General features: G+C 35.6%; 2 protein-coding genes across 3 annotated transcripts; one reads left to right on the top strand and one right to left on the bottom strand.

Annotated features, from left to right (window-relative positions):
- Positions 1-2,410: 2,410 nt before the first annotated feature.
- LOC112513694 (transcription factor ORG2-like) lies at positions 2,411-3,748 on the top strand. Its single transcript, XM_025120034.1, has 3 exons — positions 2,411-2,806; positions 2,983-3,366; positions 3,448-3,748. Exons 1-3 carry the CDS (start codon positions 2,465-2,467, stop codon positions 3,532-3,534), a joined length of 813 nt encoding a protein of 270 aa, XP_024975802.1. The 5' UTR covers positions 2,411-2,464; the 3' UTR covers positions 3,535-3,748.
- A 5,880-nt stretch (positions 3,749-9,628) lies between these two features.
- LOC112512594 (phosphomethylpyrimidine synthase, chloroplastic) lies at positions 9,629-16,531 on the bottom strand. Of its 2 annotated transcripts, XR_003069235.1 has the most exons (7): positions 16,472-16,531; positions 14,511-14,824; positions 13,382-13,509; positions 12,273-13,099; positions 11,273-11,955; positions 10,175-10,250; positions 9,629-10,004 (listed from the first exon to the last, which is right to left on the bottom strand). XR_003069235.1 is itself a non-coding variant. In XM_025118642.1 (6 exons), exons 2-5 carry the CDS (start codon positions 14,810-14,812, stop codon positions 11,275-11,277), a joined length of 1,938 nt encoding a protein of 645 aa, XP_024974410.1. In that variant the 5' UTR covers positions 14,813-14,824; positions 16,472-16,531; the 3' UTR covers positions 10,058-10,250; positions 11,273-11,274. The 2 variants fall into 2 exon arrangements, 1 of the variants encoding a protein (XP_024974410.1); XM_025118642.1 differs by lacking the exon at positions 9,629-10,004 and having other exon boundaries at positions 10,058-10,250.
- Positions 16,532-16,867: the final 336 nt, after the last annotated feature.

A 16,867-nucleotide genomic window follows, 5' to 3' on the forward strand; every position in this document is an offset into this window, starting at 1 on the left:
ACTACTTGATTTCAATTTTGCACATCTTAAGTTTCTACACTTTCTTTCTTGTAAATATGCTCATTTAAATTTCTATATCTAATTTTACTGCACATTTTTGGCCCCATTACATTTCTGCACTTACTTCCCTGTACATTAGATTACGCAATTAATTAATGGTTCATGCATCAATTTTTTTGGTTTACTCTAGTTTTCTGCACATAGTTACAAATTCTGTACATATAGTTTCTGTATTTGGTTATCTATTTTCCTGCACAATAAGTGTTCTTCTGTACATAGTTTAGTTGATGGTCTATTGCTTCATTTATGTTTTGCTATGATTCTAGTTATTAATTATGATGCGGTGTCGTAATTTTGTTAGTCTGTTTGCCCCAATTTCAGCTCTAGATAGGTTTAATTTTGGCATCAAGTTGATGAATGGGCCAATAGCGTGACATAAGCAAGCTTAATTCTGTGTGTTTGGTGGCAAGTTTGACAACCGGGCTGAAAGTCAAGTCGCAATCGGTACTGGCCTCTTGTGCTTTACCATTGACAGCATGCAAGGCCCCTTTGTGTCTTTGCAAATAAGAATTCAGGTATACTAATGGTGATTGAGCAAATAAGAATTCGGGTACTAATGGTGATCGAGCAACAAATTATAATCTATGCATTAGTACTAATGTTTCCTCACATAAATTCACATAACTGAGTCAAGTGGAATTAAGGAATGTACCGAATTTTGAAACCTGAGATCTTGACTTTGCTACCTTTGGATGATCTTGAATCCTTGCAAGATCTAAAATGAAAGTTGAAGGATGTTGAATTTTGGGAGAAATGGAGTAAAATTGAGGGTTGAGGGGTTGGGTGATTTTTCTAGGGTTAGGGAGAAAATGTAGCGAAATTGTGAAATTAATGACCGAAATCAGCAGCTCCCAAAAATTATTACTACATCATTACGTTTTGGGATGATTTCTATAACCTCCAATTTGATAATATATTGTTGACCTTATTTCCAAAAACCTAAGGGTTACTCTGCAAGGTTTTGTGTAGGAGAAGAAGAATTTAGCGAATAAAGATTCGATTGAATTAAGATTTAAGCAAGTCAAATAAGTTGATTTCTCATTTTTATTTTAGCCCAAGAGTTTCTTTCATGCAATGCAATTCAATAATACGATAATTATTGATGGAGCTGGAACTGCTAACTAGGATGAATGCGCCAACACCCGATATGATGTCTGAAGATGAAGACCGCCTTTATATCACCCTTCAGTTCAAACAAGCAAAAAGCTTGTAAGGGGCCCTAACCTAATAATGTCTTTTGCCCGGAAAACAATTAGAATCGGGAAATGAGTCGAACCGCATTTCTCTCGTAACTATCCAAGAATTTCAATGTTTAAATCGAAGGTTCATGGTCTCAGACCTATGTCGATTCTTATAAGAAATTATCGCATGTCCAAAATGAAAATTTCAAAACAAGCTTGTGGAATCTATTTGGGGATCGATGTTCCCATTAAGCTCGGTCGTTTTGTAAGTGTTTCTACTCTAAGAGATCAGTCTCTTCCTTCTTAGTGATCTCATGATGAATATATGTTTGATTTACCAGAACCCCTTAAAAACATGACCAAATAACATATGTAGCAAGTCATGCAACACCCCTCATTAGAAACGAAACGTCCATTTGTTTTGTGATTGGAACGAGTATGATATATGTGCTATATGTTTTTCTAGTTCAAAGCGTTTGCTACTTGATCTAATTAGTTTATACGTATCTTATCGAATAAAAAGCGAAGTAACCATTATCTTTAAAGATATAAGAAGAAGGTCCACAAAATTTTGTACAGAACATAAGAACAGAAAACTAATTAAATTAAGATTAAATCAAGTAGATGGATGACTGGGAATCTTTCAAAATTTTAATACTTTCATTAGATTATCAGAGTAGTGATCTCAGAGCTGAAAAAATGGAGTGATTAAAGTAATATATAAATGACATCAACTTGAAATAAACAAGTTTCAGGTTCATAAGTAGAGAACACATCTAGAAGAAAGGGGATGGATGAGGCAACCACATGCCCTTCTAAGCTTCTATTGGAGTCATCAATGGGAAGCTTACTTAAAGCTTGTGCATAGCACGACCTCCACGTGAATCCATCCTTCAACAACAATGTCATTACTTTATACTTCAAAAGTCTTTCTGGCAAAGTCTTATCTTGCATCTCTCTCTCTCTCTCTCTCTTAAACAAATATCAGATTTGATCATTTCAATGGACGCTCTTTTCTTTAAAAACAAGAACGCAATTGCATCAGCTGATCTCTGAGGAGGATTTTGATTCCTAGATGATGTAAATCGCATGGTTTTATAATGCAAGAGGAGATCATGAATAGTTACCAGCAATTGTATAAATATACCAACTCATTGTCCTCATATTCTCATCGAACTTTCTTCATAAATCATTCTGTAAAATAGAACAGAAAGAAAGAAAAGATGTTGGTATTATCCCCTCCTTTGTTTTCCACAACCTATCGATGGCCTTTGGAGGATTTCGTTACCCAAAATCTTCAACAGGATTGTCATGATATTTCCTTATCAGTTGAAGAAAATGCATACCCTTCACTTATAAATATTCCTACATTTGATCATACTCAGCATGATTTTGCACCATCAAGTTCCATTTCATATGGAGGAGCTGTAAACGGCGATATTGGTAACCCGATAAAGGTTGCCAAAAAGCTCAACCACAATGCTAGTGAAAGAGATCGTCGTAAGAGGGTTAATGAATTGTATGCATTTCTTTGTTCACTGCTGCCCATATCAAGTGATCAAAAGGTACTTAAACACATCTTGGTGCTTTTGTTATTGTGAAGTCAGAAAAAAGCAACAAATTCTCAAGTTCCTTAAGCATTTGTCTTTTGAATGCAAGCATACGATTTTGAATGCAAGTTCTTACTAGTACCTTGTGTTTTTATTTAACTAACTACACATGTAATTGTTTCTTGCAACAGAAAAAAGTAAGCATCCCCGGCATTGTATCACACGCGCTAAAATACATACCCAAACTGCAGAAGGAAGTGAAGACATTGATGCATAAAAAAGAAAAGCTTTTATCTTATTCTTCACCAAAACATCTGGACATCAGGAATCATAGTGCTAAAGAAGCTATGATCCAAACTGTACCATCAGTAGTTTCTTCTGTGAGTGTCTTAGATGAGAAAGAAACTGTGATCCAGCTGATTTCCTCAACTGGTCATATGAACAAAAACAAGGAGATTGACTTCTTGTCTAAGGCTTTGGAATACTTAGAGGAGGTATATGGGCTTGTTTTGCTAAATGCTACTACCTTTGAGTGGTATGGAGACAAGAAGTTCTTAAACACATTGCATCTTCAGGTACGTAAACCTTCTCTTGTACGTGGCAATATACGGTGTTCTATGGAAATGATATATATAATCACTCATTGTTTTGAACAGATGCAAGGCGATCAGAAAATTGAAGCTGAAAAGTTGAAGGAGAAACTATGCTCATTCTACCAACAATATCATGAACTTTCACTCTGATTAGCATCTGGTGCAGAGAAATATAGCTAGCAATCAGAAAGCGTTAGTTTCTAACTCAATAATTGAGTTACAAACTAAAACCTTTTAAGGTGATCAAGAAAGAGATCACCAAGAGTGTAAAAATCTATTGATCTGTATATACTAGATGCTTGTGTTAGAGTTTCGGTTTAAATGGTATAGATATCGATGTAGAGAACATGGAAGGATCGTGAATGGTCATTGTTTCTAAGTAATATTACAACCGTTTTTGCAGCACACACACTACAACAAAATCGGGTGTATAGGACGTCTACAGTATTTTAAGTATCTAAATAGAGTGTTATATAGGACTTTAAGTTTAGAAGACCAAAAAATAAAGTGTCTCATCTAAAAGTGTTACAATAAGTTTATAGAACGCTTTTGGACGTCGTAACAAATTCTTTTAGGACATTGTGAAAATAAAGTATCATATTAGTTATTTTATAGAATAGTATTTGAAAAACTATCATATAATCACAATAGTCCTAAAATAGCTAATATGAGACTTTATTTTAAAAAAAAATTCTAAAAAACTTGTTACGGTGTCTGAAAGCATCCCATAAACTTATTGTAACACTTTTAGATAAAATACTTTGCTATGTGGTCCCATAAACTTAAATCTTATAAAACACTCTATTTAGACTCTTAAACATAGCAGGTGTCCTATAAAACCCGATTTTGTTGTAGTGACGGGTATCACAAAATTTACTCGATGAAATCCAAATACATATTCAAAATTTCTAGACAAAATCAAAAGCAATAACACACAAAGGCTTGTGTTTTCGATATATTAAAGAGAATATGGAAAACCCCTTTAAATAGGTAGTTATTTGTCCATTTATGTAGGTGGATCGGTAATAGGGACGGACCCAAAAAAAATTTCAAACAGTGGCACTATTTGACTACAAGAAAAAAAACTGTAGCGAAAAAATTTCAAACAGAGGCACCGGTTGACTATAAGAAACAAATATAATGAATTTTTTCAATCGGTGTCACTATTTGACTAAGAAAATGACACTAACAAGATTTGAATTTGGGTCTGGAGTGGAATAAAAGTCTTGCAAACCAACTATACCAAATAAAACTTGTTCACATTGTAGTTTCAAAATACATACGGTGGCACACAATAGATTAATACGGTTGCACCTTTCACGAACCTAAATTTTTTACCCTTCGACGGAGAAATAATATGGTGGCACGTGCCACCGTAACCACCATGGTAGGTCCGCCCATGATCGTTAGTTATTTATTAATAATATTAGTTATCAAATAACTACTCACCAATAAGAGCAATACGGTAACTCAGCCAAAATTTAGAAGAAGACGTGCCTTCTGAATTGAAGTCTCAAGTTCAAAACTAAAATCCAGAGAGCAACATGTCTTTCTAATCAATAATGTTCAAAAAGTAACATTCCTTTTGAAAAAGATTTTGGTGCATACCGTTTTGGGACAAGATCACCGCCAACGGGCTCTGCCCCTTGGAACCCCGTATGGGGGCGTGGCCCCTTGAACCCCCCCCCCCTCTCCTTTTACGGTAGAAGTGGAGCCAGTATATTGAATAAGAGGTAGAATCGAGCATAGATAAATAAAATAGAGATATTAATGTTCTTAAAATGAAAATTTTAAATGATCTGACTAAAATACAATGCATGAGAGAGGGAGCCATGCAGATGAATCAAAGCATGGTAAAAGAAATTGGGCTGCATTTTTAACATTTGAGGAGGAGCACATGCCCCCTCTAGTTACTACATGGCTCCGACATTGCTTTATGTCCATATTATAGCTTAACCAATGAATTCTCATCGATCTCAAATAAATTACAATTATTATAAATTAAGAATAATCCCAATTTGTAAATCAGTACCAAATTAGGTCAAAATCAATTCACAGAATCCCCAAGACAATGAACTATAAAGGCTACTAAATATTACCCGACTCCTTACACGAAACCCGGCTCCATAAAAGCAAATGCTATCTGAATCGTCATATAAAAATTGGGTTCCATAAGGAGCATTTTAAAAAAAAAACTATCATAAAAATCTTTAAGACGAAGAAAATGGATATTTTGAGTATTTTAGGTAAATTTTTTGCTCTAACAAATTTTTTAAAACTTTCTTTGAAATATAGAAATTAAAAGAAAGATAGTGAAATTCTTCCAGAAAATGATTATTTAGAGCATTTAAACAGGTTTTTTTTATATTTCTCTAAAATACAGAATTAAAATTAAAAATCTCTAAAAGAAATGACTCAACTCCGATAGATTCTCCATTTTAAAGATCAGAACATTCATTATATTATTAAAGTATATTTCACATATTTAATAAAATATCATTTCTCTCAATTTTAAATATTTAATTTCAGAGTTTCTTATTAGTAAAAATATAATAAACAAACATTTTTATCTCTCGTGGTAATTATTTTTGCGAGTTTTTCAAATTTTGAGAATTTCATACTTTCTCAGTTTTAGAGAATATATCAAACCAAAAAACTTGACCAAAATCTTCATTTTGAAAATACTCTCTTATGAATAGGAAATACTATTTTATTATTCCAATCAATAAATTAAAGAAATACTCTTCCGAATAAGAAATAACTTTTCATTATTCCCATCAATAAATTATATCATTGAAATTAAATATTTAGAAGAGAAAAATAATATTTTGAGTAAATTAAATTTTTTGGTCTTTATATTGTCACTCACTACCAAGTTTATTCCTTAATTTAAACAGTTTTGAGCAAAACATGTTCATACAAATATAAACTTATCGAGCTTGAGTCAATAAACAAGTTAATCGATCTCAAGTTAAACGACTTTGCAAAGCTTGATTTTTTGATATAATGTATAACTCAAATTTGTTAAACAATCGTCGAGCTTAAACATTGCAAAAATTTCATAGCTTGAGCCTTACTTTGAATAAGTTGTTCGAGCTCGAACTTTGTATTAAGTTTTCGAGCAGAATTCACTCAATTTAATTAGACATATTAAGAGTAACAATCAACAAAATTATTAGTAATTAAACTTCAGCTAACAAATCCTAACCCTCATAAGATAAAAATTAAATTTGATCTTTTTTGGGGTCAAAACCTTATTTTCTTGGGTATCAAAAATAACATATATATATATATATATATATATATATATTTGTAAGAACAAAAGTTTATAATACAAAAATAAAAGATATTGAAAGTTTATGGGGTCATTTGATAAAAAAAAAACATACATCTGTCTCAGGTTAAATGGATGAATGATCATACGAGAATAAAAGTTAAGGTGAGAAGCATAAGTGGATTGATCTGGTGCATTTTATCTCAGTGCATTCAAAGATGGATATCTCTTCTTACGCTTCTCACTTTCACTCTCTTTCTCATTGGAATCCAACTCTGGTTGAATATGGTTAACGGGGATGTGGAGGCTTATATGATATGAGAGAAGTCATGAGAAGATGGTATTAATCGGAGAAGCATAATTATTGGAATAAACAAAATTGGCAAAAAAAAAACCTCAGTTGCTTATGCAAAGAATCTTTGAGTTAAATGACCATTCCATTCATTCAAAATGGTTTTCTAACCATTTCTTTTCCGGGTCGATTTAAATTTCATTATTTCATCAATATCCAAATCCCCAATATAATGAACCTAGCTTAAGGCCAAAAAAATAAAATTTAACACAGACATGCAATTAAGATGGCCAATTTTGCAATCGCGATGGCCAGATCCATAATTGCGACAGTAAATTGGTTGAATTTGGCCTTTTTTATTTTTTAGCTAGGTCCATGATTTAAACAGTAAACTAATTGAATTTGACCTTTTTTTTATCCTTTAGCTAGATCCACAATATGTTGATATAATGACATTTGAGTCAAACCGGGAGAGAGATGATTAAAAACCAATTTGAATGAGGAAAATGATCATTTGAACCCATTTCTTTTATACAAATTACACACTTATTACTTGATTTGTATTAGGGAATGGGAATAAGGATATAGGAATTGTTGCAAAAATGAAAATAGAAATGATTATTGTATTGATCTTGTTTGGTAGATACCAGAAAATGGGAACAATCATTGCATGTATATTTTATCTTAAAACATTTTTAACAGATTTTCTAAAATTTCTTTAAAATAAAAATTAAAAGTCAAAATCTTCAAAAATAATTACAGTCATCTACATTGATTATAATATTAAAATATTTCATTCATCTATTAAAATATTATTTTTCTTTTTAAATACTTATTTTCAAAATTCCTTATTGGTGGAAATCGCATCTCCTTCATGCAATCTTTCCCGTATCTTGCGAGAAGGGAATAAAATAGCAGATTCACTGGCATCCTTTGCTCACGCTCATAGGACAACATGGTGGTCTACTCAGAAGAGAAGTTTCCCAGGTGGTAGGAGTTTCAGCTATAAAGCAAGAGGCTTGGAAGCTCTCTTTTGTCAGAGATGTGCTACATGTCGAACGATCATAGGAGAGAGACACTACCGTCGACTCCCTTCGGGCTTCACGAAGTACGCGTTCAATCAATTTTTCAAGTCAGAAGATACCTTAAGAACAGTGAAAGCAGAATCCCATTTTATTTAGTGAAGCCTTTGTCTCGTCCCTTCCATATGTCTTATTCGGCTTAGTATGTGCTTAGATTCGGTTAATATATTAAAAATATTTCTCCGATATGATAATCATTTTTGAGGTGTTCTTCATATTTGGAGAAAAAGACCTTTTAGGGAATTTATTGAAGCATAAAATTGGTTCAAAATCTTCATTTTCTCCATTGAAAATGCTCTTACCGGATAGAAGGGTAATTTTGAAACCGATAGGAATTAAGAGTGCTATGAGATTTAGGGGCCGTTTACCAAACACTTACCAAGTCACATTACCGTACCGAATGAATATGGTAAGGACCAAGAATCTTACCCGCTAAGAGCGAGACAAGGACCAAGTTTGTCTTACCCGGTAAGTGAGGGCGATGATTCTTCCCACGGTAAGCGTTTACCGGATAAATTATTACATGCGATGTCATTTTGGTGGATTAAAATTTTATCTGGTAAGTAAATAGTAGTTTTAAATTTTACCGGTAAACACTTACTGGGTAAGTATTTGGTAAACGACCCCTTAGTATATGATTCCTTGGATTATGTTGATCAACAACTCAACTTAACATAACCTTTGATTTAAAAAATTACAACCTTCCACCCTAACCCAACATAACTTTTTTTCTTTAAATTCATTACCTAACCTCCACTATTTTTAAAATATTATATATCATTTTAGATTATAAAAAACTACATAAAAAATTGATTATTTTCTAATTTTTTTATTAATCTTTCTTATTTTAAAGATTAAGTTTATAAACTATTTTTTAAATAAAAAAATATCAAACTTTAAATTTTTGAATAAAAAAATCATTTAACTTCCTCATTTTAGTTGATTAAATCCCTAAATATTTTTTAATGAATAAATCATCGTATTTTTTAAAATTAGTCATCTACATTCTTTTTAACCCAAAAAAAAGTTACATTAGTAAAAGTTTGAAGTTTAATTTTTTATTTTTAAAATTAGGGTCTTAATCATTCAAAATATAAAAACTTAATAGTTTTTTCATTTAAAAAAATAGATCAGGTTCTTAATCTCCATCTTTTGATTTTTTATTTTTTTTTAAATAATCGTTTCTATCTTATTTGTGAACAAGTTCACAAGTTAGGGTTCTTGTGAGAAACGTAATCTCCACCTCTTTGGAACAATCCTAATCGAAAGAGAATCAATTCCTTTTTTAAAACGTAATTCATAGGTGGACATGAGATTAAAAGTGATCAAGTGTTCAAATCTCTTCTTACGCATCTCACACAATCCTTCGCCTAAGGGGATGTTTACCAAACACTTACCCGATAAGTGTTTATCCATAAAATTTAAAATACTATTTACTTACTGGGTAAAATTTTGGTCCACCAAAACAACATCCTATGCAATAATTTACCTCGTAAGCACTTACCATGGTAACGTGTTGCCCTCACTTACCGGGTAAGACTCTTGGTCCTTGTTTTGCCCTTACCGGATAAAATTCTTGGCTTGTATCATATTCATCGAGTGAGGTTGTGTGACATGATAAATGCTTACCCGGGTAAGCGTTTAGTAAACAGCCCTTAAGACTTGTTTGTGTGTCTGGATTCTGTGTGTTTCTTTGCAGTTTCGAAAGAAAGATGGAGATCATTTCAGACTCCTCGATCGTCATAAGCATGACCAACCTCATTAAGTAAATGGAACTGTAACTTGGATCGGGCAGCCACACGAGAGAAGAGAGCATGATCCCGAAAACGATGTCTCCCTCCTTGTGTAACTACGCAAAAGAAAAACAAAAAAAGCACTCTCCCTACGCAGGCATTATCCTGTTCAGGTTCTAAGGGACTTTCTCAGCCTGAAACTGCCGCCAACACCTCCGCCCAGAAAGGGGTGGCGCTGGCTGAAGCAGTATGCAGACACCCCCGGTGCATAACTTATGTCAATACGATGAAATCAAGTCAACGGAAAATATTAAATGAACAGCATGAAGAGCTTCAGTTACTTGCAAATCAAAGGAAACAATCGTTCGGCCTTTCTCTTATTCTCCACAAACTAAAACTATGTACTTACCTACAGCTTGAACACGAGAATCTTGAACCTCATTTCATGCTAGGCCGATCTTGCAGACGATCCAAAGTCATCCTCCCTGACATAGATGTTCACCAAGTTAACCCCACAAAATGGAAACTAAGAACTAGTCGTCGATGTACGAATAAAGATAAATCAATGAACCAAACCTGTATCTTCCGTGTTTCTGAACGAACCGCATTAATTGGATGTATTATATGATATCTTATATAATAGTTACAAGTGCCTACGGATACGGGTGTGTGGCCCATTAGGTGTAGTCTCATTAAGCATTTGTATGCACCATACATGATTGGTAAAACGTTGTTTAGCATATTGCTTGTATCGTGCATCTTGCAAAAGTGTTGTCTAGATGCTATGTTAATAGGAAAAATTTTTTAAGAACCATGCCACTTTGTCTGCACCTCAACTAATCCCATGGAGCCCTGAAGGCCAAGAAAATCTACTCTTTAAGTATATAATATTTATACACGGCAAATGAAAACCACACCTTAATTTGGTGAGGTTGGAACCCTTGACAACCTCTAGGAAGGTTCAATTACTGAATACCGCTGGGCCAAAGGCCCTATGGTCCCTTAGGAGACGGTTTTTGGCGAGTAAAAGGAGTCTCAAGTCTAGGCTTATTTGCCGGTTGAGCAAGCCCTCAAGGTTAAACGCTAACTTCCAAGGCAAGGCACCCATCTTGGATTAATATGGATCATGTTCTTATACATTCAAGGGATTAAGAGACACTTACCCGACTAGAAATGATGGTCTTTACCAATCACCAACAATCTTACTGTGTCATTTTGCTGATCAAATCTTCTTACCTGGTAAGTGAGGGTGGTGTAGTGACTCTTATCCAATCAGCGCTTACCGGGTAACAGATGTTTACCGGTCAGAGATGACCAACATGCTTACTATGTCATTTTGATTACCAAGAATCTTACACTGTAAGATAATTGAGGATGGTAACGGTTACGCAGTTCGTGTTAGTAAACGGTTATGCAGTTTGTGTTAGTAAACGGCCACTAAAGATGGATGACGAATCTTGCAGAACTTGTAGTTGCATTAAAGAAAAAATCAGCAAATGCTACCAACCTTCATTTCTTCAAAGAATTGATGTACGATTCCGGCAAGTAGATTTCTCCGCCAGCCTCGCCATGTTGTTCTCCGCTCACAGTTTTCTTGGCAGCCTGAAACTCAGCACTCATGGCATCCATCCCCTGCTGAACAGCTTCTTCAGCACTTCCATAACCATGCTCCTCAGCATACTTGCGCACATCCTCAGTAATCTTCATCGAACAGAACTTGGGCCCACACATGGAGCAGAAATGAGCAACTTTTGCACCATCCGATGGAAGGGTTTCATCATGGAACGATGTGGCAGTCATTGGATCCAACGATAAAGCAAATTGGTCCAACCACCTGAACTCAAACCGAGCTTTGCTAAGCGCATCATCCCAGGCTTGAGCATGTGGATGACCTTTAGCCAAATCAGCAGCATGAGCGGCTATCTTATACGATATAACACCGGTTTTAACATCATCACGATTGGGTAAACCAAGGTGCTCTTTTGGTGTCACATAACAGAGAAGTGCGGTTCCAAGGGCTCCAATGTTGGCGGCACCAATGGCAGAAGTAATGTGATCATATCCTGGAGCGATGTCGGTAGTCAAAGGTCCAAGTGTGTAGAACGGTGCTTCATTGCACCATTCCAGCTGCTTTTGCATATTTTCAGGAATTTTATGCATCGGGATATGTCCCGGCCCTTCGTTCATGACCTGCAATATTCAAAAAAAGTCATCATATTGCAAAAATCAAGAATCAATATACATGGCAAGAACACATTGGCTTTGTTTGGCAAATGGGCTGATAACCTGGCTGTTAGCTGATGAACTAGCTCATAAACTAGGCACGTTAGGTAAAAAGTAGTTGATAAGTTAGATGACAATGTAAAAGGAGCCGGAGCTTATTTAAACGCTACTAGAAGTTGCTTTTCACAAAAGCTAGCTTATGGCTTACCAAATGGGGCTTTTTCAATAAGCTCAAAAATTAAGTTAGCTTATGGTCGCCAGAGATGGCCATTATAGAAACATACCTGCACATCCTTCGCCCAGGCTTTACGCGTTAGTTCACCTTGAGTCAAGAGCTCGGCAAATTGAGCAGTATCATTGGCATCATAAATCGAGCCCGGCCTTAATCCATCACCAATGGATAAGGCAATATCATATTGGTTGCAGATATCAAGGATGTCATCCCAGTGCTCATAAGCAAAATTCTCCTTGTGGTAAGCCAAGCACCATTTCGCATGTATCGACCCGCCTCGGGAAACGATTCCTGTCATTCGCTTTGCCGTTAATGGGATATAGCGGAGCAGAACACCGGCATGGATCGTAAAGTAATCCACACCCTGCTCAGCCTGTTCAATCAACGTCTCACGGAACACTTCCCAATTCAGATTCTCGGCGATTCCATTGACTTTTTCTAGTGCTTGATAGATCGGCACTGTCCCAACTGGCACGGAAGAATTACGGAGAATCCATTCACGGGTTTCATGGATGTGACGGCCGGTAGAAAGATCCATGATGGTGTCAGCACCCCACATTGTAGCCCATTGAAGCTTGTGAACTTCTTCTTCAATTGAGCTTACAACAGCAGAATTTCCGATGTTAGCGTTCACTTTCACCAAGAAATTCCTTCCAACAATCATTGGCTCCAACTCAAGGTGCTTCTTGTTGGAAGGAATGATTGCACGACCACGAGCAACTTCTGATCTCACAAACTCTGGCTCAAGCTTTTCGCGGGTAGCACAGTAGAGCATCTCTTCGGTGATGATTCCTTGCTTAGCATAGTACATTTGGGTGTATCTCGGAGGACCAGATTTCTCCCTCATATCAATCCAATCTTTGCGCAATTTTGGGAGTCCTATGTCGTATAGATAAAGTTAATTAATTGATAATCGAACAATATAACAAACTAAGCACAATAAACCAAACCAACCCAGTAAATCCCACTCAAAAGTAGGGTCTAGGGGATAAGATGTACGCAGGTCGGACCTCTACTCCAAAAGAGTAGAACAGTGAAACCCTCGGATACTACATAGATGAACCAAATGCTTAAGTATCCCAATGGGTTTATAAATCAAGATTTCTTTTTACCTAAATTAAAATACTCAGAAATAAGGAAAAAGGATCAAGATTTGCATACCTATTTGGGGGCTTATGTTTTGAGGACCACTGGTGTCATAGGTATCAAAATGTGGTTCATCCCCTGCCAGGTGAACGCGTCGAAATGGAACTTTAAGAACATTACCAGACTCTTCATGAACAACTTCCCTGTAGAGCAGGTTAAGAGATGATATCAGTTTTGTAGTTATTAATACCACAGAGAATCCGCTAAGAATATCTTGAGTTGGTGAGCATATGGGATCCACAATAGAGATTCTAACACAGATGCTCTATTAACACTATGCAGCAAGATTCAGAATGAGTGTCTAAATCATCTATAAGACAGACCAGAGCAGTAAGAAATTTGAAATTTGATTCAATCGCTGTTAGTGTTAGACATGTGAAAGCCCCATGAGATTACGGTTCAAAAGAGCCCTTGAGAAAAGAGCGGAGATCCCAACGTAAATATAGAGGAAAATGGACCATATCTAGCTGATGTGGGACTCCAACACTCCCCCTCCAACCAAAACTAGACAGAGACAGTGCTCCAAAGTTTCGAGTCCCTTTTAGAGGAAGACCCCCGCTCTAATACCATGTGAGATGTGTGGTTCCAACATATATAGAGGAGAAAGGGACTGATCTAACCGATATGAGACTCCAACAAGAATGTGAGAAAATTTTATAAAATGTCACTTTGGTTCAGTTACATTGTATAAAATGTTACTTTGGTTCGGTTACATTGTAAACTTAGCTAACATATTACACACCCATGAAGCCCATCGATTGTTGCCTAGTCTTGTTTATGATTCTTGTTCTTGTCTTTTCTTTTCGCTCACACTTTCGCACAAGCCAGGGATCACCATGAAAACAACGCTCCACCCTTTGGGGATAGAGGCCAAGACTGCATACATCCCACCCCTCCCATACCCTGCTTTCGAGCGGGATATACAGGGTTTATTTACAATATTTATATACGACAAAACTCATACACATTCTTGGCTTGAACCCTTGACCTCCAAAGAGGTTGGGATCTACCAATAACCCATATGCCACTAGGCTATTGACCCTTTGGCTAGTGCAACTGGCCTTGCTACAACAAAGTAATGATATCATGCATGCAAACAAAATTCTTAGCCCGTCTCTGAAAAATTGTACCATGAGTAAATTACCTATATTCCTTCGTGCTTTGTGGGAAACATTGTTCAAAAGACGGAAGCGGAAGAAAATCAGGGGCAGCCGGATCAACTGTGTTCTTCCTTTTAGTCTTCTCCACATTGGTTGATGGAGGATCAAAGGTCAATGTGGCACGAGGCACCATGATGCAAGATTGTGCTTCCTTCTTCCATAAGTTGGCAGAATCACCGGCCACATCAAAAACAGGCAAGAAGGAAGTCTTTGAAATCTTCGACAGGTTAGAATGGTTGCCATTTTTACACATAACGGATGTCAAATTAGCATGAATCGACGCCATCTTTAGATGTATCTGCCAAAAAAGACAGATTATTGACCATATCAATAGTGATCCGTCAAATGGATGTACGAATGTTATAATATTCACTAACAAAAAACATTCAAACAACCAAATGTGTATTTCAAATTCATCGAGTGGAGAAACAAATTAAAGAAAAGGAAAACATAATTTGGTTCGATAAGATAAAGATTGAATCTTGCCCATTCATGCCATGTTCATAAGAGCATCTCCAATGAACTCATTTTCGCACTTTTTTTGCCACATCATTGCCAACTCAACAAATTAAGAATCGTCATAAAACTCAACTCCATATGGTAGTAACTTACAAGAACACCACTTTTTGCTAAACTTAATTTGGATATACAAGTCAAAAATATACATATAAAAAACTAATAAAATGACATTTGACACAATAATCAAGACCAGAACTCAAAAAAAGTTGGAGACTTACAAGAACCACCCATTGTTTATGCTCTAAGATACATATATTTTCTACTTATAGTCACCACTTTAAAACCATTTCGTGATCCTGTCCCACGTCAGCCAAACATGGAACGGTGAGTCCATGGCGTGCCAAACGTGGAACAAGTTTTGTCCCATTCTGTCCCATGTACCGACCGCAGCCTAAGAGACAATATTATGGTCCTCTATCTTCATTTCAAGTTTCAATAGATTGACCATGCCTAAATGATAAAGCCACAGCCCCAACCCCGAGTTCTTGAATCTGATAGATTGTAGAACACAAAATTTTTACTCCAAAACACAACATTCAGAAATTTTACACTTCTTTTTGTTCATTTGTTTCAGTTTCTTGTAGAGGGTTATCGACATAAGCTAACTAGTTCCTGTTGAAGTTTAAAAATGTACATCCCAAAAATTAAACTCGAAATCAAAACAACTTTTTTCAAGAAAAGTGTTGCAAAATATAGTAACATGAAAAAGTCCAACCTTTTAAATTACTCCAATTAGATTGTGCTTACTAAAAGCAATATTTGGAAATAATGTATTAATCCATCTTCAGATAACAACCAAAATCCAGACTCCAGTTTTTAAATTGGGGGTTTATCAATGCAGAAGGTATCAAAAACAACAGCGATTACAGAGTAAATTAAAGCAAATCAAACACTTCATTTCCAACAATTTTCATGGGAGGATAGTGAGAATTTTGTTTATATAACACAACCCTTTTCAGTTTCATCTCTTAAGACTTTCAACAAGAACCCCAAACCAGTAATTACGACAAACACCCACAAAGAGCATGATTCATCTACCAACTGAATATATCAATTTTGCACATATCCAGTTAATCGAAGAACATGCATTGATTGAATTTGGGTAACAACTCAGAAAATATGCAATCCGAAACAAAAATCGATCAAGAAAGTATCTATCGTTGCAAGTAACAGCAAAAGTAAAAAAAAAATACAAACATGAAAAATAATCCATTTTTAGTCGATCAAATAATCGAATATTTGAAAGCAGTAATTAGAGCACAAGATTATCCATGGCGGAAGAGCAATATATAGATGCATTCATGCATGAATTCAGACGGCTAATGGGTACTAATTACATTTGCTCTTCGAAATATGCCGTCAGATGATCAAAAGAGTGTGTGATTTTGTGTGTGTGAGAGAGAGTAGAGAGAGAGAGGCAATGTACCACAAGATTGCGCCTCTTATCTCGAAAGCAGTAGTTAGTAGTGATGGATGAACGGAGGGGATGTGTAAGAAGACGAAGATGAGCGTAGTAGGTTAAATAAAGGCGCTTCCAGATCATCCTCCCAAAATAATTTCATTTTAAAAATAAAAGATTTTTTATAAAAGCAAATTAATTATAATTTAATAATATATTATGTAATTTTTTTTTATTAACATGGATATCCAACCAGCTATGCGAGTCGACTAATCCTAGGACGACCACCTACTTTGCAGATAACACGAAGTCACCATATTTGAACATCCATGGCTACAAGGGGATTTTTATTCTTCCTTAGATTTAAACTTGGGACCATCTGATACTTTTGACCTTTAAGTCAAGCTCAAACCAATCAGGTAT

Source organism: Cynara cardunculus, assembly GCF_001531365.2.
Source record: "Cynara cardunculus var. scolymus isolate 2C chromosome LG 5, CcrdV1, whole genome shotgun sequence".
Lineage (NCBI taxonomy): Eukaryota > Viridiplantae > Streptophyta > Magnoliopsida > Asterales > Asteraceae > Cynara > Cynara cardunculus.

What these genes read in the sequence shown, in the direction of transcription:
- LOC112513694 (XM_025120034.1), top strand. Translation starts at nt 2,465, where the DNA reads ATGTTGGTATTATCCCCTCCTTTGTTTTCCACAACCTATCGATGGCCT. An exon ending in CCATATCAAGTGATCAAAAG is followed by an intron (nt 2,807 to 2,982) that starts GTACTTAAACAC and finishes TTCTTGCAACAG; the next exon opens with AAAAAAGTAAGCATCCCCGG. An exon ending in TAAACACATTGCATCTTCAG is followed by an intron (nt 3,367 to 3,447) that starts GTACGTAAACCT and finishes TGTTTTGAACAG; the next exon opens with ATGCAAGGCGATCAGAAAAT.
- LOC112512594 (XM_025118642.1), bottom strand. Translation starts at nt 14,812, where the DNA reads ATGGCGTCGATTCATGCTAATTTGACATCCGTTATGTGTAAAAATGGC. An exon ending in AAACATAAGCCCCCAAATAG is followed by an intron (nt 13,100 to 13,381) that starts GTATGCAAATCT and finishes TATACGACATAG; the next exon opens with GACTCCCAAAATTGCGCAAA. An exon ending in CCTGGGCGAAGGATGTGCAG is followed by an intron (nt 11,956 to 12,272) that starts GTATGTTTCTAT and finishes TGAATATTGCAG; the next exon opens with GTCATGAACGAAGGGCCGGG.